We start from the raw sequence: 24,025 nt of genomic DNA, 5'->3' as shown, positions 1-24,025 counted from the left end.
AGGCCTTTCCTCGAAAGTGGAGCTCAGGCCTGCTGTACACCTTTCCTCCCATACCACTCCTCCCCAGGGTTCCAAAGAAGATCAGGAATGACCAAACCCAAGTAATTCTTGTGGCTCCGGACTGGGCAAGGAGAGTGTAGGAAGGTAGGATCCTTCTGGCATGGTTACCCCCCCTTTTTGCCTGGTGTTATGGTGTTTCTGACTAGTCTGACTGGGATCCTGATAATCTGGACCCCAGTCTCTGTGCTTCTCCCCTAAATTGGACATGGTGAGTACTTAGGTACAATCCAGATTGACTACAGGTGTACCCTAGTATATGGTGCTAAGGTACCCAGGGCATGGGTACACCAGGGATCATCTATGGGCTGAAGCTTATAATATGTCACCCTTGAGAGACCACTCAAATTGTGACTACAGGCCTGCCATTGTAGCATGTGTAAGCTGGCGCTAGCACCATTTACGACGGATATAAGTTTCCTTATATCTGAGATCACTGCACTTAAAACCTGTAAGTCACCCCTAATGCAGGTCTTTCAATCCAGAAGGCAGGGTGATCTGAGTGTGAGGGTGCCCCTGCATGAGCAGGACACCCCTACAACCTTCGGAGTCCATTCTCCCGGGTTGGAAGTGCATCAGCCTTTACGATAAATAGAGTGGCCATGCATCATTACGCGATGACCATCTCTAAACTGGCTGTAATGAACCCTATCATGTTTGGTATCAAGCATGTTGGAATCATACCCCCACACCGTAACCGGTGTGGGAGACACTGTTAAGCTCCTCCATGAGGCCCTCTGTGTGCTCGGTACCAGTCTACTAGACCCGGACAGCAAACTATGGCTGCTGCCGACCAGAGACATAATTCTGCCCTCCTACTGCTGAACCAAACTTGAGCAGAGGAAGGTAGGACAATAGGTATCCTGTCATAATGAGATGTGACCACCTCCCAGACAGGACTTAGTGTATTGGGACAGGGTGGGGATGCTTCCCAGTGCCACTCACACTGCTTGAACGGCACATTTGTTGCCCTCCTTGCATACTCAGTTCAGACCAGTTCAGGGAGCCGTTGGCTCCAGCTCTGGCATGAAACTGGACAAAGGGACATGAACCTTTCAACTCGTCACCTCCATGCGTAGAGATTGAGCGGCGGCAGTTTCTGGCTTTTGACCTTTCTTCCGAAGTATGCAACGTTATTTTGGCAGCAAGATGGCCCTCCACTAACACGGTATCCACCTGCCGTTGACAGAAAGTTGTATTATACTGACAGAAAGTTCTATTGGCCTTCTTTCTGCTTCTCTTTTTGCTTTTATTTTTACTCTAACCCTTGCCCTGCCTCTTCATTGGGTACTTTCAGTGGTTATCTTTCTGCTCCATCTGCTCTTTTGCGGCTGCCTGACCAACCTCTTTAGGTCTCCAATTGCAAATAGGTTTTTGAAGGGGCTGGCGCATTAGTTTCTGTCCATGGCCTTTGTTATGCCGCAGTGGGACCTTAATTCGGCCATCACATTTCGTATGTGTGCCCCTTTCGAGCCACTGCACAGTTGTCTCCTCCAGCTGCTTACCATCGACAGCCTTTCTTGTGGCGATAACATCTGCCTGGAGGGTGAGTGTTGTGGTGTAGGCACTGTGTTGTACGCCTCCCTACTTGATGTCCTTTCCAGATTAAGTGCTTCATTCTTGCCAAAAGTTGTGAACCCATTCCATCTAGGTCAATCCATTACGCTGCCCACCTTCTTTAGTCCACCACATCCCTCTAAGGAAGAGAAGCTTCTCCACTGTCTGGACCCAAAAAGACTGTTGTCATTTTACCTTAACCACACAAAAGAGTTCCAGGTGGAAGACTCTTTGTGGGGTATGTGGGAGCTAAGAAGGGGCAGGCAGTGCAAAAAAGGACCAGTACTCGCTGCGTCGTTCTCTGCATTAAGATCTGCTATGCCCTGGCAAAGAAACATCCCCCTGAAGGATTAAGGTCCCTTTCCAACAGGGAAAGGCTGCGACTATGGCTTTGGCTCGAGTGTCCCAGTCCTGTAGATCTGTCAGGCAGCAAAGTGGGAATCTTTGCACACTTTTGTCAAGCACTACTGCCTGGGCAGTCAGGTCCGCAGGGATGGCCATTTTGCTCATTCGGTCCTGCAGGACTTCCTACCGCCAGGAGAATATTTCTTGATATCTAATTCAAAGGTAAGGAATCTGCAGCTAGAAGTCCCTATCAGATGAACAAGTTACTTAAGCATTATCTGGTAGAGACTCTATCTAGCTGCAGATTCCTTATAGCCAAACCTATGCCTCCCTGCATTGCGGACTGATTTTGTTAGGGTTAGTGTTACTCCCGTTTTCAGGGCCCTAGTTTTGCACATGACTATGTTAGTTACTTTGTGGCTCTGCGCTTCTGGCATGGAAAAATTGAAAAGTACTGACATCCGCACACCTGGTTGGTGCCTAAATACAGGGACCACGACGTCATAACCAACTCTAACGAAGCCGATGACGTCACGCTGAGCCGAATGGAGCCACCCGAAGGCGCACGCAAGGGATATTGCTGGAGCAAAATATTATACAGCTAAAAAAACAAATGTCCTTTTATGTCCTGTCCCGCAATATTTTTCACTTGACCCAATTTTGGCACCATATTTTTGTCTCAAGAATATTTCCCAAAATGTTTTGGTAATTCACTTATATATAATATTGTCTTCCTTGCTATAACAAGTAATAAATAAATAATCAAAAGAAAGAAAGAACATGTATGTAAAACAAACTATAGGGCAAAACAGAAGTTAAACAAGAATATACCATTACCTTATGAAGTTGTCTTATGGTTTGAAGATTTAGGTTTGGATTCCATCCTATTCGCTAACATTGATGTGAATGAACCAATAAGTCTCATTTGATACAGATGTATATCCAACTTATTCATGGAGTACAGCCAGACTGTGGTCATCCCAGGCCAGTCAGGTACCAACTGCCTGGGCCTGGAATGTTCCTATCTAACATAATTAAGAATCAACATAAACATCCCTCCGTCCCAACCATACTTAGATATAACATACATCCAGTAAGAAGTTTTACTTTCTTTTTCTGTTTACATAGGCATACAAAAATCAATCCTTTTTCCTGATGGTTCAACCTCCCTCCTACACATTTCGCCCCATTTCTCACAGTTTTTTTTTTTTACAGGAGAGAATTTCAAAGCTGAAAGCCAAAGAGGTGAGGTTGGAGACCGACAAGCGAAAGCTCAAAGAGATCTTGGAAGCGTCCGAGAGCCGGGCTAACAAGCTGGAGGTGAACCGTCTATCTCTGGAAGGGGAGCTGCAGCGAGCCCAGCTCAGTCTCGCTGATCGTGACTCCGAAGTCCAGTCTCTGCTGGAGCGGGTGCAGATGCTGCAGAGCCAGCTGGGTGAGAGCGAGTGCCAGCTGATCACCCTACAGGGTGACATGGAGCGCATGAGCCTTTCGCTGGCCAAGACCGAAGATGAAGAAAGCCAGCTGAAGGATAAGGTCCAGAGCATGTCCCAAGCACTCAGCGACTCCTCCTTGGGAGCTAACAGCCTGCAGGAAAATGTGCTGCAGCTACAGAAAGCTCTGACTGCAGCAGAGCAGGACCGCCGCGTGCTGCAGGTACTGGATGATGTCAAGCTTGACCTAGAAGTTCTGTTAAATAGTAGGATTGTGACACCTAGGGCTAGATGTATCAACATACCCTTTTGCGATTTCCAAATAGCGATTTTTAAGGAATCGCTATTTGGGTGTTGCAAAATGGCATGTATGTAGAAATTCGCTATTTTTTAGCGATTTCTTAAAATTCCTTATTTGCGATTAGCAAATTGCTAATCGCAAATAAGGAATAATTTCCCATTCATTTCTATGGGCCAGGAGGCCCATAGGAATGAATGTGAAATTATTCTCAATTTGCGATTCGCAATTTGCTAATCGCAAATTGAGAATAATTTCAAGGGTGCAGGGGTGTCTCAAGAACACCCTGCTGCACCCCTGAAAATGACATGTGTGCGCATATGGCGCACATACATGCCCTAAGGGCATGTATGAGCGTCACATGGCACCTTTACAAATTGCATAAAGTGCATTTGCAAAAGAATTCGCAATTTGCGATTTCTTAGCTAAAATTCGCTAAAATGAAATGTTTCATACATAGCATTTAAGAAATCGCAATTTGCGATTTCTTAAATGCTTGCGCAATGTTAAGGAATCGCAAAATTTGCGATTCCTTAATATTGCAAACTTTTTGCATGATACATCTCATTTCCCCTTTTTCTTCTCGCAAACGCTGCTATTTTGCGAATCGCAGTGTATGCGACAAGAAAAAAGCTTGATACATCTACCTAGTCTTTTGCATTCCAGTTATAGCAATTTTAATAATGTGCAACTTTAAGAAATATGTGGTCTTTTGATAGATTGTTAAAGCAGGACAACTTCCAGGTCTGTGCTACAAGCATCAGCTTCTATGCCACAGCCTGTGCGGGTACCGGGTTCTCGACGCACATGCTCAGGGCTCAGTTTTCCAGGGTAATTAGAACAGTGCCACTTTTTATTACCAAGCGGGGCTACAAAGGCCCCAAAAGCCAGGAGTCCTTGCAACTTCCAGGGAGATGAAGAAGAACAGCCCATTGTATACAGTAGTCTCTGCATTCTTCGTACACTTTCATATTACATTACAGGAGGCTGAATCGGGTTAGCGGGCCTTCTGATCTGAAAACATGGCTGCACAATGTTATTCCTTATTCCCTAATGTAAGTAAAAGCTGAATCGAAATATCCTTTTGCAACCTCTGAAAGATTGTTGCATCAGTCTGGCAGTTCAACTTCACCATTAAAGAAGGGAACTCAAAAACACACCAATTTAACACTGACTCCTACTGGCCAAACAGATTTTCTTTTCATGACAGCCTTTATGTTGCTTCTCCACCACAACAGTTTCAGGAAACATTGCTTTAAGATACAGTGAAAAGAACGGTGAATGGCTGAAGATTAAATACCGTGTTCACCTGTAAGTTAATGTGAGTCTTTTGTAATGATTGTAACTGCCTAAAATTGATATATCGTGGTCTGTATCATTAAAATACAGCACACTTAAAAGGTTAAATTTTAGAGCCATATGTTTTAAGTAGTGGTGAGGCAGAGAAGAGATAGCTCACGAAAGGGCTATACTGTGAATACTGGGAGAAAATATCCCTAACAGATCATATAAGTTAAAACTCAACCAGTGAAGCTGAGCCACACCTCAAAAATCCAAGCTAGCTTAATCTGACAAGCAAATGCCTGCTTTGTTGTACAGAAATGCTCTCCAATAAAAACAATTTCTCATAACAAGCATTGCTAAAGCCAATAGGCCTAGCCTTTAATGGCAGCCCACAGGTCCATAGGCTTTTCTAATGCTTGTGTACATGCATCAGCTGTCTTGCCATGAATTTCCTATTCTTTATTATTCCGAATGAAAAACATCCAGACACAAATACCCAAACGTGTGCATGCAAGGAGGTCTAACTTTGAAAGTTTTTCTAAAAACGTAAACCTTCTCTGGCGTTCAAATGGATGGTGCCATTTCTGTTTAGCAGCCATCTTGGAATGGGAATATGTGAGAAAGTATTCCAAAAACATTCAAGTGTGATTGCCTGTGCATGCACACGTATGAGGGTCCACCTTTGAATGGTAGAATACTTTATCCCATTTTAAAATGGCCATTGTGTTGTCTCCTTGCTTTTCCCTTGTTTTCACTGCTTTCTCCTTGCTTTTCCCCCCAATTTTTGAGTGCCTTCTCCATGCTTTCCCCTTGTTTTGAGTGATTTCTCCTTACTTTTTCGCGTTTTTAGTGCTTTCTCCTTGCTTATCCCTTCTTTTCACTGCTTTCTCCTTGCTTTTCCCCCATTTTTAGTGCTATCTCCTTGCTGTTCCCTCGTTTTCACTGTTTCTCCTTGCTTTTTCTCTTATTTTTTTAGTGCCTTCTCCTTTCTTTTCCCTCGTTTTCAGGACGTTTTTCCCTGTTTTTTGAGTGCCATCTCCATGATTTTCCCTGGTTTTCAATTTGTCCTTTTGTCCTCATTGCTGCTTCCGTCTGTCGCTCATTTTTCTGCCTCCTGCCCAGCCCCTCCCACTGTCTCCATTCACACCTCCCTCTTCCTAGGACATACTTAATGGAGGCTGCAGCGCAACCCCTTTGAGCATGTCCCAAGCCCTGCTCTCCCCGTGCTGCTGTCTCGCTCTTGCACCTATCTTCTCTGTGCTTTTCTCTAATTTTCACTCCTCTCTCTTTGCTTTGTCACCCTTTTTTTTACTGCCTTCCGTTTCTGAAGGACCCTCAAGACCTGGATGTTAGAATGAGTCTCCTGCACCTGCAAGGGTCTGGATGCCCTGTCAGGTGAATAGGTGGGGTTTACAAATCCTGATTGAGTGATTGACCATAACAGTGCTCAGGTGAGATGTGGCACAAACAAATGGTGGACAAAATGCTGAGCAAATCAAACATTCACCCCCAGTCAAGAGATCTGGGTTAAATCCATCCCAGTCTTGGCCCAGTCATAAGCAAATCAGTCTTGACCATGCTCCTCATGGGAACAGCCCAGCCTGAACTGTCAAGCTGGGTCCTCCCTGTACCGGAAACAAGCATCCTGGAACCGGTTTCGGGGCATCACCCCATATCAGCCAGACTAGCTTGAATCCAGTGGCCCAGCGAGCATGGGACCCATATCTGGGTATACCCATCCCACTTAGGGTTAAAAATGCTGCACAAACAAATGATGGACGGAATGCTGAACAAATCAAACATTCACTCCAGTCAAGAGATATGGGTTAAATCCATAGTTTTTTTGCTCATATGCCACCTACGTTTGGACCCAGCCATATGGAAATCAGTCTTGACCTTGCTCCTCATGGGCATCAGTCCAGCCCAAACTGCCAAGCCAGGTCCTCCCAGGGCCAGAAACAAGCATCTCTGGTCAGGTTTCAAGGTATCACCCCTCTTGACTCTAGCTAGATTGAATACAGTAGCACAGCGAGCAAGGGACCCACGTCTGGGTATACTCATCCCACTTTTGGCGAAAAATGCTGCACAAACAAATGATGGACGGAATGCTGAACAAATCAAACATTCACCCCCAGTAAAGAGATCAGGGTTAAATTCATTGGTATTTTGCTCAATATGCTACCCGAGTTTGGACCGAGCCATATCTAAATAAGTCTTGACCCTGCGCCTCAAGGGGACAGTCCAGCCCGAACTGCCAAGTCAGGTCCTCCCTGGACTGGAAGCAAGCTTCCTGGGACTGGTTTCAGGGTATCATCCCTCATAAGCCCGGCTAGCTTTACTCCAGTGGCACAGCGAGGAAGGGACCCACGTCTGGGCATGCCCATCCACTTAGCGCAAAAAATGCTGCAAACAAATGTTGGTTGCAGTGCTGAACAATTCAAACATTCACCCCCAGTAAAGAGATCAGGGTTAAATCCATTGTTATTTTGCTCAATATGCTTCCCGAGTTTGGACCGAGCCATATGTAAATCAGCCTTGACCCTGCGCCTCAAGGGGACAGTCTAGCCCGAACTGCCAAGTCAGGTCCTCCCTGGACTGGAAGCAAGCTTCCTGGGACTGGTTTCCGGTATCACCCCTCATCAGCCAGGCTAGCTTTAATCCAGTGGCACAGCGAGGAAAGTACCCACGTCTGGGCATACCCATCCACTTAGCGCAAAAAATGCTGCAAACAAATGTTGGCCGCAGTGCTGAACAAATCAAACATTCACCCTTAGTCAAGAGATGTGGTTTAAATCCATGGTTCTTTTGCTCACTAGACCATCCCAGTTTGGACCCAGCCATATGCAAATCAGTTTTGACCCTGCTCCTCATTAGAACAGTCCAGGCCAAACTGCCAAGCCAAGTCCTACCAGTGAGCATGCAGTCAAGTAGCAGCGTGTGAATATCTGCTGAACACTCACAAAGTTTTTTAAAAAGCAACGGAGTAGGTAATGTATAATTGTAAAAGAAAGGAAACAATGGTCCACTAGTCCTGACTCTGAAGAGGACTATTTTTAAAGAGGTTAAGCACATTGTGCCATCACTCACAAACAGGGTGATTGTTGACACCACTAGGGGGAAGCTCCTGTGGGACCTTGCCTTGCATCTAGACGTGGGTCGTGCACCTCCCAGTGGAGGCTAATCTCATCTCTCAGGTGGATCTTGGCTCAAAGGACTATGTAGTTTTAAATTAGTTATTTTCTGCCTCTGAGTCCCATGCTGCCTTTGGGGTCTCAAAGTAGTAAGACCAGGAGTTATAGAGCACCCTGAGGATGACTAGAAAGATCAATATATGCTGTAGGTTCATGGTCCTGAGTATTTGCATGCCCTTTTTAAACGACTTCTTTTGTTTGTTTACAGATTATGACCAGTCCAGGAAGGTCGTAATACAAGATGACCGAAGGGCCAGATACTTAACTTTGCTTGCTTTTCTGAGGACTGCTTCTGTCTCTTGTCTGCATGTGTAGAGGGAGGGGGGCTCTATCTTTACTCGTGTGGCCAGCTGCAGCCACAGCTAGCTAGTGGCCTGAAAGTTTTTAAATGGAGAAAAAGAGTAAATATTAAGCCAGTGCTAAGAAACTGCCACCTGGGTCGGAGACCCACGCCTCAATCATTTTCAAGCCTCCTTACTATGACGTGGACAAACTTATATTCGGGCAAGGCGTGAACTCATTGTCACAGTCGCAGATCCGTGAAAACAGAAAAAGTGTAGGGGGTGGGGGAATTACCCTCCAAAGGGCCTCCCCTCTTGCTTTTTCCCCCCTGTGGGCATATAGGCTTTTTTTAAACATGCAAACTTTGTTTTAGGATGCCTTTTCATCACTCTTTTGTTTGAGGGTTCACCTCACCTCTGTTAATGCAGTCAGATCAGAAAGATTACCCCATACCCTTCTGCCATAGTATTGTAGCCCAAGTTGGTACTTCATTATGCGTTTTCCTTCCTAAGATTGCTGTGGGTAACTCTGAGAGAACACTTTCCTAACGAAAAGTCAGACCTATTGGCTTTGCCAGTACTTGCTAGAATGTATTATTTTGATTGGGTATAATGCCAATGCATGACAGTAGGGGAACAAAAACATTGAGTAAAGTAAATGCAAACATTAGCATATCACCCAGAGTTTAAACCTTGACCCGTCACTTTATCCAAATATTCTTCCTTCTTCCCCACCAAAAAGCTGCAAGTCCACCCTCCTTTCTCCATATACCCTTGATGCAGACCGCGTTTTCGGCCGAGCTAAATTCCATTTAAATATGCTCTCTGACGTTCTTTAGCTTCCTTCTCAGCCTACTAGGATTCAGATGTGCTCACCCAGTCATGGAGTCGTGTAATTGCAATTTAAACGTTTTCCAGCTGTTTTTTACTTTAACTGCTTCCACCTTGATGTTTCACGTCACCTTTTCCTCATATGAAACTGTTGACAGCCTCTTATCTATTAATACTTTATAGAGTGGGAGTTTGTTTCGCTTCAAGTTTATTATAAGGTTTTCGTGAGCAGTGGAAACACAATTTACAGGGAAAGCTTGACTCCTACCCAATTGTTTATCAAACATACTTTTTCCCAGAAAGGACACATGTTCTCACTCTGAAGTCATGTGAATAGTAAATATATTTAGCTGTGCCATCACCATTGTTTTCCAGCATATTCTAGTTTCATTCTTGGGGATTGTAATCTAGAAACTTTGATTTCAGAAGATCAGATCTTCTCTCCACCTTTCTGTTTTAAGATGGTATACTACAGAAAAGTTGTGACCCCCCCCCCCTTTTTTTTTACAGAGTTTTATATAGCGGGAACTTGACCCGAATCGGGTATCAGAGTTCCTTACGCAGCACCAGTTGCATTACATGACGACACATTCATTTTTTTTGTTAGGCACGGGGGGATTAAGTGATTGGCCCAGAATCACAGGATGTTCAGCATCTTTGCCGAGACTCGAACCCAGTTCCCAGATTCAAGGTCGACCGTCCCAGCCTTTAGGCCAACTCCTTTCCCCTTGATCAGACACCTGGTTGCTCTATGCCATAAGAGTGATAAGTATTGCACAAGGATGTAAGGATATAGGGAAATGGATATGTATGCATGCATGCATATGATGTTTGTAGAGTATGAACCTAGCTAACAGAGAATAGAGCAATGTACAGGGTCAAGAAGCAAAGATACAGTCCACAAATGACTGGAGGGATAACTGGGTTCTGAGAGTGAAATCAGACTGTTACTTAGGATGGTATTTGGAACCCAGGATATTCCATCAAAATGTGCTAGAAATCATTGCTGCTATATTAAGTGCCGTCAGCTATAATGAACTTGTAATACAGTGAACTGGATATCTTCCACATTGGTAGCCCATTCATCAAACTTTAAGTAAGGTCCTTAGTCATGATGTAGTGTGCCTTGAAAAGATGTGTCTTCAGCTGTTTCATAAATTGGAGCACGATTGGGATAGTCCTAATGGATATGGGGATGTCATCTACATCCAAGATTCATGGAAGGAAAAGGAATGCCAGTTGTCTTCTTTTTTGCATTTTGTCTCCAGTCTGATGGTGTAATGGCTGTGGGTGTGTTGCAAGCCACCATGGGTAGTGAGCTTGCGAGTGCAGTAGGTGGAGATGGCGGCTGTGATGGCTTTGTAGATGGTGTGGCTGGTTTTGAAGATGATGCAGTTTGCCAGGGGGAGTCAGTGGAGTCTTTCCGGATGTGGTCTTATTTAATGAGTCATGCAGCAGTGTATAGGAACCCTTAAGTGGGAGAGAATGTGGTGAAGAGCATTGCCACGATTGATTCATCAGTAGGACAGCTTGAACAGAAATTAAAAAAATGCTTTCTGGGATTAACGGTTTCACTTTGTTTAGTAGAAAGAATGAATACTTGGTCATCTTGTTTTTCTTGGTAGTGTTTTCCTTGAGGTTGAGGTCTCTTACCATGGGTAATGTGCTTGGCTCTACATTTTGGTGAAACTTGCTGCTTGAATCCTTCCAGGCTCATGTAATTGACGGAGATTTGGACTAGTTCTTGCATATTCTTGGTGAATAGTAGCATTTATGTTCTGTGGGGTTGAGGTTCAGGCAAGTACTGGACATCCAAGCCGGGATGAGATGCAAACAGTGTTTAAGTTGTTGAATTACTTATGAGGAGGAGACTTGGGTGTTCTTAGTGTATTAGTGGATGTTGTTATTATTGACTTACTCCTTGTAGAGGAGAAATATGGCCGGGGGAAAGATGGAACCGTGGGATGCTCTGCCAGTGACCGGGAACTTCAGTAGTCTGGTGGGGCACATGTGAATAAACTGATGTTGATTGCATAGATACGAAGAGACAAAGCAAGTGTGTTGATAGAGAATCCTATTTGAGACTTCAAGGTGGCGATTGGGGTGGGATGATGAATGGTGTCGAAGGCAACTGAGAGAGTCACCCATATCTGGAACAAGGGTTGTGTTTATCTTTGAGAAAGAGGGTTTCTTAAAGGATTTTTAAGGTAGGTATCTTCTTGTCATATCATTTGCTGAAGCCTGATTGATAGTGATGGAGAAGATGGTTGGTGTTGTTGAGATCTTGATGTCGTGCCTAGACTGCTTTTTAAGTGATCTTGCCAGTGAAGGGTAGGTGAATGATGGTCTGCTAGTTGGCAAGGTCATCAGGATCTAATGTGTTTTTCATTAGGAATCAAATGATATGGCATGTTTTGATAGCCTCTGGCAAGATGCCTTGAGTGAGGGGCGTTTAGGATGGTGAGTAGGGGTGAGAGAGCTTCTTTGTTGAGAGATTTGATGAAGGACATGGGTAAGACATCCCTTTTGTAGGAGATGTCTTTGAGGTAATTGGGATGTTGGTAAAGTCTTAGAGAGACGGGGGTGTGCATGGTGACCATTGTGAGATAGACATGTAAGTGGAGAAGCAGGCTTATTGTTTACTACACATTGTCTGATCTTCTTTATTTTTTCACTGAAAAAGAGGTTCATGGCATTGCACTAGTCTGAGGAGTGCAGGATTGAGAAGTGGGGGGGGGGGGGTTGTAAATGAATTACTCGTCCTGAAAGAGGTGCTGTATATCTTTCATACCACTGCAAGTGCTGAAATATATTAATCCTATGGCACTGTTTATTATACATCTACAATTTGATTCTTATAGTAGATATAACACTTCCTCATTAAATTGTATATTTCATGTCCGGATATAATTTTAATCTTCTTCACACAGCCTTGCCTTCCTTTCTGTGCACCCTATGTGTTTACGTCTGACCTTGAACTGTATATACATTGACTTTGTTCAGGAACAAAAGTATATAGGTGTTACGCCAGCACTCATCGACCTCCAAACACCAACAATAGGAGCAAACACAATAATTCTCTCAAATTTGTCAAATTACATCACTGAGCGCTCTACACAGTGTTGAATCTCGATGCCTGCTATTATTTGAGGGCTCTCCATAACCCTTTGGTTGTTAACATATCTTTCTTAATGCCCTTACACTGACTGAGTACTAACATGTCAGCCTTTTTCGGCTGTAGATTTCCAAAGCAGACATCAGTACTGTGTATGTGGTATCATTTTTCAGTTAAGTATTTGTAACAGGGTATCCAAGCAGCGTCTCCCTTCCTGTTCCCCTGTAGCTTCAACCATATGTTCAGGACCATGACACAAACCTATGCATCCCTTCTGATTCCGTGTGGGCCTCATCTGTCAGTGGATACCCGTTTGGATTAGGGCCTTTTTGTATCTGATTGAAGTTCTTGGAGGCAGTCACCAAAATGGGCAGGAGTGCTGCTTCATGTTTTTTTCATGCTAATCTGGGGACAACCAGGAGAAGCTCATTAATCGGGTGCAGCAGCGGCAGTCAGTTTCCCAACGTGCTGATGTATTGAACGACAAGAGTATCCCCATTGTCTATATTACCCTTTCCACCAACGCATGGAGAAAGGCATTGAAAATGATAGTCCTCACACTCAAATTCCAATGAAGCACAAGAGACATGAAAGAGTCCACTTCAAAATGATGTGCTGGATATCTCATGGCCTTTGATGCCATTATTTCAACGTCACCACTTTGCCCTCTCTTGTGTAATTCCCATTCACCCAGGTTACTTCAAAAAACGAGGTTGACACCTTCACCGGAATATGTCTCTATTTCTGTTGAATGATTCACACCTGGGTTATTTTTCAGGTCTGCGTTAAGAGATGTTACTGTTTTAGCTCAGGATGCTTGTTTCCGGTCCATGGAAGACATTGCTTGGCACTTCGGGCTGGACTGTTCCCATGAGGCACAGGGTCAGACTGATTTGCATATAGCCATGTCTGAAATGGGGTGGCTGAGTGGGCTAAAGAATGGTGATGGATTAAACCCAGATCAGTTGACTGGGGGTGAGTGTTTGATTTGCTCAAACGCTCCGTCCATCATCCCCTTTTGTATCACTGTTTTAGCTCAGCCCTTTAGCTCAGTGCTAGCTTTATTCGTGTTCATTTTATAGAAGTTTGAGATACAGCATGAAAAATGTGAGATATGAATTCTTCTGTTTTTTGCTCAAACACAGAAGGCTTAGGACGCGTTTGACTGTCCCAATCTGTTTTCACAATCTCTTAGGAGCGCCTGGATTCGATGCGACATGCACTGTCCGACAGCAAGAGACAAAACCATACTTTTGCAGAGACAGTGCAGGTGCTGCAGCAACAGATGGGAGAAGTGGAACTGCGGTGTAGGGACCTGGAGGGGAAAAATGGGACCCTACAAGAGGTATGTTTCGCACATGGGTTATTGAAGGTGGAGCCAGAGGGTGGTGGAGAGTGGGCGGAGAATGGGTCAGGGATTGGAAAGGATAGAAACAAGTGGAGATCGAGGACAGACGCTGGAATGTGTGACGAAGTATGTGGGTAGTCGTGGGTAGAGAGGTGGAGTGTGGCAAGAGAGGCGTGACAGTATAATGCGCCCTGACCTTCCCGCGTTTGATCATATTTATAGTTCATGGGCATTATTGTTCCTTGTCTGCAGGTACTTCAGCAGAAGGAAACAAGAGAGCAAGTGGGGGAAGGTGAACTGCAAACACTGCACCAAGAGAAGAGACTTCTGCACGAGAGAGTAGCAGACCTGCAACGAAGTGTGGCACAAACAGACGGGCAAAACAAGGAGCTGGAACGCTGCCTTCTGCAGTTGGAAAAGGAAAACGCAGTCTTAAAGAAAGGTTTGGACAAGGTGAGTGAAGAGGCGAGTTCCAACGACATATGTCCCTGCAGGGACCCGGATTTAAAGTACCCATCTTTCTGCCTTGCTAGCACGGGCTATCAAGTAATGTACGCTTTTTTTACATTTCAGGGGTAAATACATTAATGTATTAAATAACCAGGGGGCATATTACCAAGGGCCATATCGCCGCTTTTCTGGCTTTAAATGCCAGAAATGCGGCGATAATTACATCGTACTATCAACAAGCTGGTGCTAAGCCTTGTTAGCGCTAGTTTCTATGAGTTTGCTCCCGTTTTCTTATCGCCCTGCATGCCATCGCTAATGACATGCAAATTAGGCGTTCCGGAGCAAAACTACATGGAAATAGTCGCTAACAAGGTTTCGCGGTATTAACAAGCTTGCAGTAGACCCCCTTAGCGACAAGATTAATAGCGCTAAGCCCCCTTATCGCAGGATTTTAACACCTGCTTAAAAGTTGACTAGGCCAACTACATAATCGGAGGTGAGTTGCAGGGTTAAGGTCACAGGAGCGTATCAGCAAGGATTTCATTAACTCCCACATTTTAACTCTGGTTGTCAAGCGATAATGGTCCTTTTCGCCGCTATTGCTGGATTTCATATCGCCTCGGAGATAAGCGTTGATGATAATGCGCTATCTCGGCGTTGAAATCCAGTGATAGCCGGCGATAAAAGAAATAGCGCTAAGTGCGCTTTGCGATATTTATCGCAAGTTGTTGTTAATATGCCCCCAGAGTTTCTAGTATTTTTGAAAACTAATGATAGTAGTTCGCTAATAAGAATAGCCTTGGACAAGGCCTAAATTAAACTCCGAGAGACATAAACATTAAATTCCTGACATACTAAAAGATTTTGTGGCTGCAAAGTCTGTGATTCGCAAAATCACAGAACATGTGGCATGGATATCCATTTATCACAAGTTCAAGGGTACTGGAAGGGACTTTGCACGCCTGTTGACCTAAATTACATCACATTAACGGCCTGATGTACTATTTTGTGGCTGCAAAATCTGTTACTAGCAAAGTCACAGAACTTGAGACATGTGCATTGATTTACCACAATATCAAGGGTAGTGGAAGTGACTTTGCACACATGTTGGGTTTAGTCCCCTTTTTAAAAAAAATATGCTTAGGGTACCCCATATACCACGAGTGCACCCTTAGGCCATACATTACATAAAATGTCAATGACAGAATTTTGCAGTTAGTGCTGTGTATATACCTTTGATGACCCTCTTGTAAAAAATGAGCCCTAGTATGCCAGGGCCTGCATTTTGTCATGGTTGACTCTTCCCATTTGCCCTGAATCGTAGCATGTTACCCGAGTGAGCCCGACCTCTTATTCAGCAGGCTTTTTCTGCCCCTGAGAAAATTGTGAAAAGTAGGGTCTAATAGTGCATTTTAAAGCACAATTGTTACATGAGTGTGCTAAAAAGCCCTAGGCTGTGAAAAGACTCTCATTACATCTTTTCATGGTGTGTCAAGCCAATTAAACTTGAAGCACCCCAAGAGTTGACCCCTTTTTTCAAAATGTCTCATGGGTGCCCCCATTGGGTAAATAATCCACAGTATTTTGCCAAGGCTAGCATCTTGTTATTAGTGCCCCCTACATGCAATGGGTGCGCCCTTAGCCTGACAATAACATACAATATATCAGTGGCAGACTTTTTCCATTAGTGCCTTACTATGGATGACGTTATGTCAAAATGTACCCCTAGAATGTCAGGGCCTGTGTTTTGCCATGGTTCCTTCCTCACACCACGGTTGTCCTACCTTGTCCCATGAACTATCGTCAGTATGCCAGTTCCAGTATTTTGTCATAGACCCTTGGAATACCTCGTCTAAAGTTTGTTCTTAAAGGCAGACTATTAAGTTAGGAGATGTTCTTTAAATAGTAGCCTCCTCATTTCATGCCTGATTGCTTAACAGTAGAGATTTGTTCTGATAGGGGCTGGATGGAATTCCACAGCTTAGGGGCATTCCTGGAGATAGATTGTTTGACGTTCTACCAGAAGACATGGTATTCCAGCATAAGTATATGTGAGCTGCGCGGTTCAATGTTACTGTTGCCTCCCTGAGACAGCCAGTTGCAAAGCTAGGTAATGTGAAGCTTCTAAATTGAGAGCTTTGTGGATAATGCAAGTACGTTTAGTTTAATTATGTTTCTAGCTTTAACCAAAAGTCAGTCCAGGGAGAGCAGGGCTATTGGGATATGATTGTACATTCTACTCCCTGAGACTAGCCTTGGTGCCACATGTAGAGCTATTACCTGGGAAGCAAGATATAGCTTAGGTATTTCAACTGACAAGGAGTTAACTGTCGGGCCACAGGCCTCTTGACGAGCCTGTATGCTGATTAGATTCCACAGGAACGAAGATGCGTTCCCCACACTTCCCAAAAACAGCGGGCCTCATTTATGAGGCTATGTGTCACTTTTATGCCGCTGGTGCGTCACTTTTTGTGACGCACCAGTGGCGTAAAAAATACGCCTTGTTGCGCCATATTTACAAAGTGACACATCTAGGTAGATGCGTCACTTTGTAAACCCCTGCGCCACATTATACCTGCACCAGGTATAAGGTATGCAAAGGGGCGTATTGACGCAAGAAAGGGTCGTAGAAGTGACGCAGTGAAATCTATGTGATTTCACTGCGCCACTTCTAGGACACAAATGCGTCAATTTCTTACGCCTGCCTCACAGCAGGCGTAAGACTGACGCAGGCCCTTGTGAAAGGAGACATTGCTGGAGTTGCGTCACTTTTGTGACACACTCCAGCAATGCGTCACTTTTGCGCCATACAGATACATCAGAAATACTGACGTATCTGTACCTCCTTGCGCAATGATGTGTCATACTGTAAATATGACGCATCATTGGTGGTGCAAGGAGGGCGCAGTGAAAAGTGACGCATCGCTGTTTTCACGCAGCGATGCGTCACTTTTCATAAATGAGGCCCAGTGTCTCTAGGGATAGTGAAAAGACTCCTTAACAGATTACTGCCTCCGAAGAGTTGGGGGAAGGATTCATAGAGTGACCACCACTCTTCCCCAGCTTGAGGAACTGGTAATGCTCTTGCAGAAAGACAGGACACAGCGGGGGCTGTAAAAAATGGGAAGACCTATTAGCACTAAATACCAGGGGGCTAATTATCCCATAAAGGAGTGGCAATGCATGTCACATTCAAAAAAGGAAATCCACTAACCAGCCAAATAAGATTCCAAGGCTTCCTTAAGGAAACGATGGAGGAGTTATGGTCACTTCTCTTAAAGCTGCAGGAACAGAGGAGTCTTGTGCCCGACTTTGCCAGAGGCACGAAAATAATATAAAAGTAGACCTTCCTATAAGCATAGGGCGACTCCGCACAAAACGATAAGAGGGGCCCTCACAGTGGTGTATCACAAATGGTTGAGCAGCGTTAGTAGAGTGTGGTGATCTGGGTTGATGACATCTGTGTTGATGACATAACCTTCCATGTCATCTGGATCTGGAATGTGTATGTGTCACCAGTTTGGACATTCTATGTTTCACAGTTTCTTGGGTCCTGCAACAGCTGTGTTCAATAAACCATCATCTTGAAGATACCTGGTTTCATAGTGATTTACTTCGTTACATAGAGTCCTGTTCAGGAAATGTAAAAAAGAAAAAAAGGAGCGTCCTTCCGTAAAGGTGAAGGTAGGACACCGGTTAAGTGGGTACAAGTGTCTGCCAGGAGATCCCAAGAAACGAAACAGAGTGCTCAGCTGTAGCGAATATGGGAAAGCACAGGAGAGGAAAGGGCGAAATCACCCCAGGAGGCTTAGAACTCTGCAGCCGGTACAAATAGGAGCTGCGGGCGGGGTGAGTGAAATGAGCCTCAGGGTATTGACCGCTCTAATCCGCCTCAGCGATTAAATCCAGCTGAGCGGAAGTGCAGTTAGAAAGTACCGCACAAATACGGGCGCAAAATCCTAACATGCACTCACTCCTGTGTAGTTTGGACGGTGTGTGATAGATCTGATGAATATATTTGAAATTAATTATCCTGAGGTTCCCATTGGGGGTTAGTCTGCCTGTCAATGTACATATGTGCTCCCACTCTGTCGGGGTCAGAGGGGTGTCGAGTACAGTGTTCTACCGAATCAAGCTACGGTCTTCCCTATTTACAATTTCCGCACGTACCGATTTATATAATTTGGTTACTAGTTTCCACCTCGAGGGTGCCACCAGCAACAACTGTAAAGACTGTAATGTGGGTGGCTCCACAGTACATGACTCATAATGTTTTTGTAGTGCAAGTTTCAATGTATGGACAGTGAAGCGAAATAATGGTGTTTGATTTGTAATGTACTGAAGGTCTTCAGACGCGAGAAAGTGTCCATCTATGAAGATATCATTCATTTGTCGGATACCAACCGCTTGCAGCGAGTGGATCGAACCCATCTCTTGCATGACTGAAAGTGAGGCATGGTGTGCGATCGGCACGGCCGGGGCATAAATCGGAAGTTTCTTCGCCAGCTTGCCAATCGATTGACAAGAAGCTATAGTGGTGCCCACTGAGTTTATCTCTGTCTTGGACGTGCCCCTGTGCGTATGTGTAAGGATTCCAGCCAATGGGACAGGATGCGCGTCCTGATACAGTCTCTTTGTGCACACTTAGAAGCAGTAAGGGATCGTCTGCAAGGAGCAGACATCCCTAAACATGACATGCACTAGCAAAATGCCTGCCTCCGGTCCCAGGGTATGGAACAAGAGGCCTGAGCTCTGACATTAACGAACAGCGCTCCCCACTTGGGGTTCATCCCCTTAAGCACAGCTGGTGTCCCTATTACAAGGGGTCAAACCTCTTCATTCAAGTGAATCAAATTTTGATCCAAGTTCAATTGCAGTATTTTATTAAACAAAGGTGGTATTCAATTTCTTCATCCCACCTAGTTCATGGTTATGCTTCTTCATAGAGTGTTTTTCAACAATAGAAGTGTTTGTCATCCCATCCCAATGCATTTCGGGCCCAGATGGCTCTTTGTCAGGGGATATCAATTCTGAAAAACATGTACATACAAACATAAAAAAATAACAAATCTCAGCCGGCTGTGTCATAAGCACTATAAATAAATTAGACTATAAGCGGTGCACAGACCAGTTTATGTCTGATATCAGTTGTTAAACAAAACCTGTAAAATATCCCCAATGTGAAACAAATAAATGCCAAAGTAAATCACCTTCCAAGTGAGTGTCCAACTTCTAAATGAACCCATAACAACAGATATCTCTACAGTCATTAAAAGTGGTACAACTCAAAACGTGTGACTTAAGTGAAACTTATACGTGGTTCTCCAACTGTGTCAAAACCTCTAACACAGCGTGTGTCACAAAAACCTACAAGGGAAAAGGTTAGTATGAGTGGTGCACAAACTCTAGTACTCATTCCATGCAGTAGAAATCAAAGTGAAAGTTAACGGTGTCATTCAAGTAAAGCCCGCGCTGTTAGTGGTAGAATCATAAACATTCACCCATTACTTACATGCCTTTCTGTGTGAAAACTACGTCCGAGCGTTATCGATTCGATCGGAAACTACCTTTATAACGATGCGTTCTAAATGCTTCCGGTTGGCTGAAATAAACAACGGACTAGCGTGGACTTTGGGGGCCATCTTGCAAGTGTGAAGAAGTCCGTGAGCGAAGAAACTAAATTGAAAACGTGCCAAGGAGTGACAATAGAAAAATTAAAAGTTGCGAATGCCATCCGCAATAAAACAGCCCAAAAGTGAAAAAAAAATTATTAAAATTAGAAGGAAGGTTAAATAAATCACATTAACCCAATCACAGGATAAATGCACTGCCCATCTGTTAAAACGGTGGCTATTTTAAAGTGTATACACAAGGGGGCCGATTCCGATCCTGGAATAACGCTGTACAAATCGTGGTATGGAGCGTTTTCCCCATACAACTCGTACTTGTAAGGAGGCCCCTACAACCTAGGAAGTACGATCCGTACAAATAGACGCACTCCATACAAATTGTAAAAAAGACCATACAACTCGTATATACAAGCGATTCCGATTCGGATTGCTCTGTACGCGACGTTCCCATGTATTCCTGGCAGCAGTTTACAACCCGGCAAGTACGATTCGTACAAACGGCACTCCGTACGGCTCTTTTTTTACAAGAGCCAAAAAGTGCCGGAAAAACCTTGTACGCCCCGAAAACAATACGAGACAGACCCCCCCATGTACGCGTCATACACCCCATGAATACAGGGGTACGGTGTGTATGTACGGTGCGTACGGATGACACGGAAAGTGGGGTACGGTGCGTACATACGGGATGAAGCACCGTACCCCAAAATCGCCTGTGTTTGCACCGTACCCCAAAATCGCCTGTGTACGCACCGCACCCCAAAATCGCCTGTGTACGTGCCGTACCCCAAAATCGTCTGTGTACGCACTGTACCCCAAAATCGCGTATGTACGCACCGTACCCCAAAATCACGTATGTACGCACCGTACCCCAAAATCGCGTATGTACGCACCGTACCCCAAAATCGCCTGTGTACGCACCGTACCCCAAAATCGCGTATGTACGCACCGTACCCCAAAATCACGTATGTATGCACCGTACCCCAAAATCACCTGTGTGTGCACCGTACCCCAAAATCGCGTACGTACGGTGCGTACATGTGCAATGTTGGGGTACGCACCATACACACGCCTTGCATGTGGGGGACCCCTGTACGCCTCATACCCCTATACGACCCGTACCACAGTATGAGTAATACCCCCAGAACGAGTCATACCAGGGTACGAGGCGTATAGGGGTTCGCTTCGTTGCCCGGTACGAGTCATTCCCCGTATACAGGCCATTTTCCATACAAATCGTATGCTGACAACCCGGTACGAATCGTACTTGACGGGTTGGACAGCCTTTTTACAAATTGTATGGTCTTTTTTACAAGTCCGTGTCGTACAGCTTTTCCCGATCCGATTTGTAAGGATCCGGCCAATCTGTATGTATTTTTCCCGTACGAATCGTACTACACGGGTTGGAAGGGACTTTTACAATTTGTATGGAAAAAAATACAAATCCTATTTGTATGTAAAATAAAAATCCAGGATCAGAATCGGCCCCCATAAGATACCTATGTGACAGGACCACATGTAAATTACTGATGCTCATAATTGACAGAGCGTCACCCTGGTCACAGATAACAACTGTATTCCATCCTTTCGTTTAGACCATTTGGCCTAATTGTGTCCAATCGTTTTATCCAAAAGTTCGCTCTTTGCAATGAACATTTGTGAATGTCTTTCCCTTCTTTCCTTTCTACAATTTCTAGAACTAAAAATTTCAATTGGCAGATGTTATTGCTAAACTCCAAAAAGTGGATAGCAATAGCAGACTTCATATTTTTTGTCCGAATGCTGCTTTTGTGTTCATTGAACCTGGTTTTCATTTTCCTTTCCGTATTTCCAATATAAGCCAACCCACATGGGCACTTCAAAAGATATACTACATTCGTGGTGTCGCAATTAGCTGAGACTCTAAGATCAGTTTTGTTTCCTTTCATCGGATTGGTAATCTATGATCATTTGATGATACTGTTACAATTATTGCAATTGAAACAGGGAACCCTCCCTTTATATATCTTGTTCTCTCCTTGAGTATGTTTCGTGTAAGTATTTCATTGACATTCTTCCCTCTTCCATAGTCAAATAGTGGACGTTCTGAAAAAATGCCCTTGAAATCAGGTTCAACTGTAAGCTTCGGCCAATGTTTTAAAATAGATTTCTTGAATTGTGTGCATGTTGTAGAAAATTTGGAAATTAAAACCATCCTCTTATTCAGCTTTTTCTCCTGTGTGAAACTCAATGGTTCCTGCCTTGTTTTAGTAGCGCATCGGTCCTTGGCTTCATCTAAGATCTTAATAGGATATCCTCTATTTTTTAATTTTTTGACCATATTTCCAATTTGTTTGTTCAGTGTGTCAGGATTAGACACAATTCTCTTGACTCTTAAAAGTTGTCAATGTGGTAGCTGATTTTTCAATGTGCTTTGATGGAAACTATTGTAATGCAACAAATTGTTGTAATCTTTTTCTTTTCTGTATAAGCGTGTTTCTAGCTTGTTATGTCCCTTAGAGAGAAGAACAGCCAATAATGCAATATTGGTTTCACTGATGTCATATGTAAATTGAATTCTCTCATTTACTTTGTTCAACTCAATCTGTGCCGTTGTCAGTTACTCCCTTGAACCCTTCCATAAGGTGAAAATGTCATTGATATATCTCACAAACCGTATAGCATTGGTTTTCTAAACTTCCTTATCAAGTATATGATCAATTTCAAATTTGTACATGAACAGATTAGCATACGCTGGAGCGGCACAATTGCCCATTGAAGTTCCTGTTCGTTGTAAATACCATTGATCATCCCACTTAAAGTAGATCTAATAAAGCATAAAATGTAAAAGTTCCATCAGGAATATTTGACATCAATCATGCATAATAAAATCTGACCTTCCATGTTAATGGTAACTTTATTGATTTTTACTAGAAACTCCGTGGTGTCTTTTATTACGTGTGTTCCGTAGAAAAGATATAGGTAACTATAATGGACTTAAAAAAACTAAGAGGGAGCTTGACCGGAAGCATAGACAGGTAAAAACTGATGATTGGTAACATCATCATTTTAATAATAGCTAGTCTCCCTTTCCAGGGCAGATGAAGACAGATAAATAGGAGACCAATTGAGGGACATATTAGTAATTTTTTCTTTAACCTGTTCTAAATTGAATTGGATAGTTCCTTTTATAGTATTAGAATAAAGAATGCCTAAACATTTGATGGGCTTAGAACTCCAGGCAAACTCTGTTTTATGAAACATGGCAGGAAGGCAATACTTATTTAATGGCAATACCGCTGATTTATCTATATTGAGTTTATATCCTTAGACTGAAGATATTTGTCCAAAGAGAAAAAATGGTTGGAAGTGTGGTTTGTGGGTTGGACACATAAAGTAAAATATCATCTGCATATGCCGTGAACTTCACCTCAATTCGTTTGTATTTAAATCCAGAAAAAGAAGACGACCTGCAGATTTTCTCTACAAAAGGCTCCAAAGCTAAAATAAAAAGAAGGGATTCCTCGATAAAGGGAAAAATAAGAGGACTGTTTGTCATTAACAAAAATCGAAGTAGAAGGTTGAGAGTATAAAAGAGGAATGTAACTAATAATGCGAGAGCCAAACCCATACCATTTCAAGGTACTGAACATGTAATCCCAATGACCCGATCAAAGGCTTTTTCAGCGTCTAAAGTTATTGCAGCATGTGGTATATTAGATTTGGATGCCATATGGATCATATTAAGAAAAGTTATGGAACCATCAGAGAGAAAACAGCCCTTCACAAATCCTGATTGGTGAATATCATCCAAGTCTGGAACAACCTGCTTGATACGTAAAGCGAGAGCCTTAGTGAATATCATACGATCAGTGTTAATAAGAGAAATAGACCTACAATTCCTGCCCTGAGATATATCTTTACCCCTTTTAAGAAGTAAGCGAAGCATAGCTTGAGAGAAAGTTCCTTGTGTACATTGTTGTGTGGTGAAGTGGGAAATTAAAAGTAAAAGTTGTGGAAGCAGAAGGTGTGAAAAATGTGCATAAAATTGGACAGAAAACCCATCAGGGACTGGAGCTTTATCTTTAGGAAGTTGAAATAAGGCATGTGTAAATTTCTTTTCTGTTATCTCAGTATCCAAGATAGAGAGGTTAGATGTATGATCCGATGATTTGGGGATAGAGTAAAAAAACTGTCTAATTGATCAGCAGTAGAAGAGAGTTCTGAAG

General features: G+C 43.6%; 1 protein-coding gene across 1 annotated transcript in view; it reads left to right on the top strand.

Annotated features, from left to right (window-relative positions):
* CROCC2 (ciliary rootlet coiled-coil, rootletin family member 2) overlaps positions 1–24,025 on the top strand; it is a 1,301,560-nt gene that overhangs the window by 1,121,322 nt on the left and 156,213 nt on the right. The window contains exons 31-33 of the mRNA XM_078665477.1: positions 3,175–3,615; positions 13,588–13,737; positions 13,993–14,193. Coding sequence (XP_078521603.1) covers positions 3,175–3,615; positions 13,588–13,737; positions 13,993–14,193 — 792 coding nt within the window. The remainder of the gene's footprint in view (positions 1–3,174; positions 3,616–13,587; positions 13,738–13,992; positions 14,194–24,025) is intronic.

Source organism: Lissotriton helveticus, chromosome 11, assembly GCF_964261635.1.
Source record: "Lissotriton helveticus chromosome 11, aLisHel1.1, whole genome shotgun sequence".
NCBI classification, from domain to species: domain Eukaryota; kingdom Metazoa; phylum Chordata; class Amphibia; order Caudata; family Salamandridae; genus Lissotriton; species Lissotriton helveticus.
This window is presented reverse-complemented; position numbering and strand designations above follow the sequence as displayed.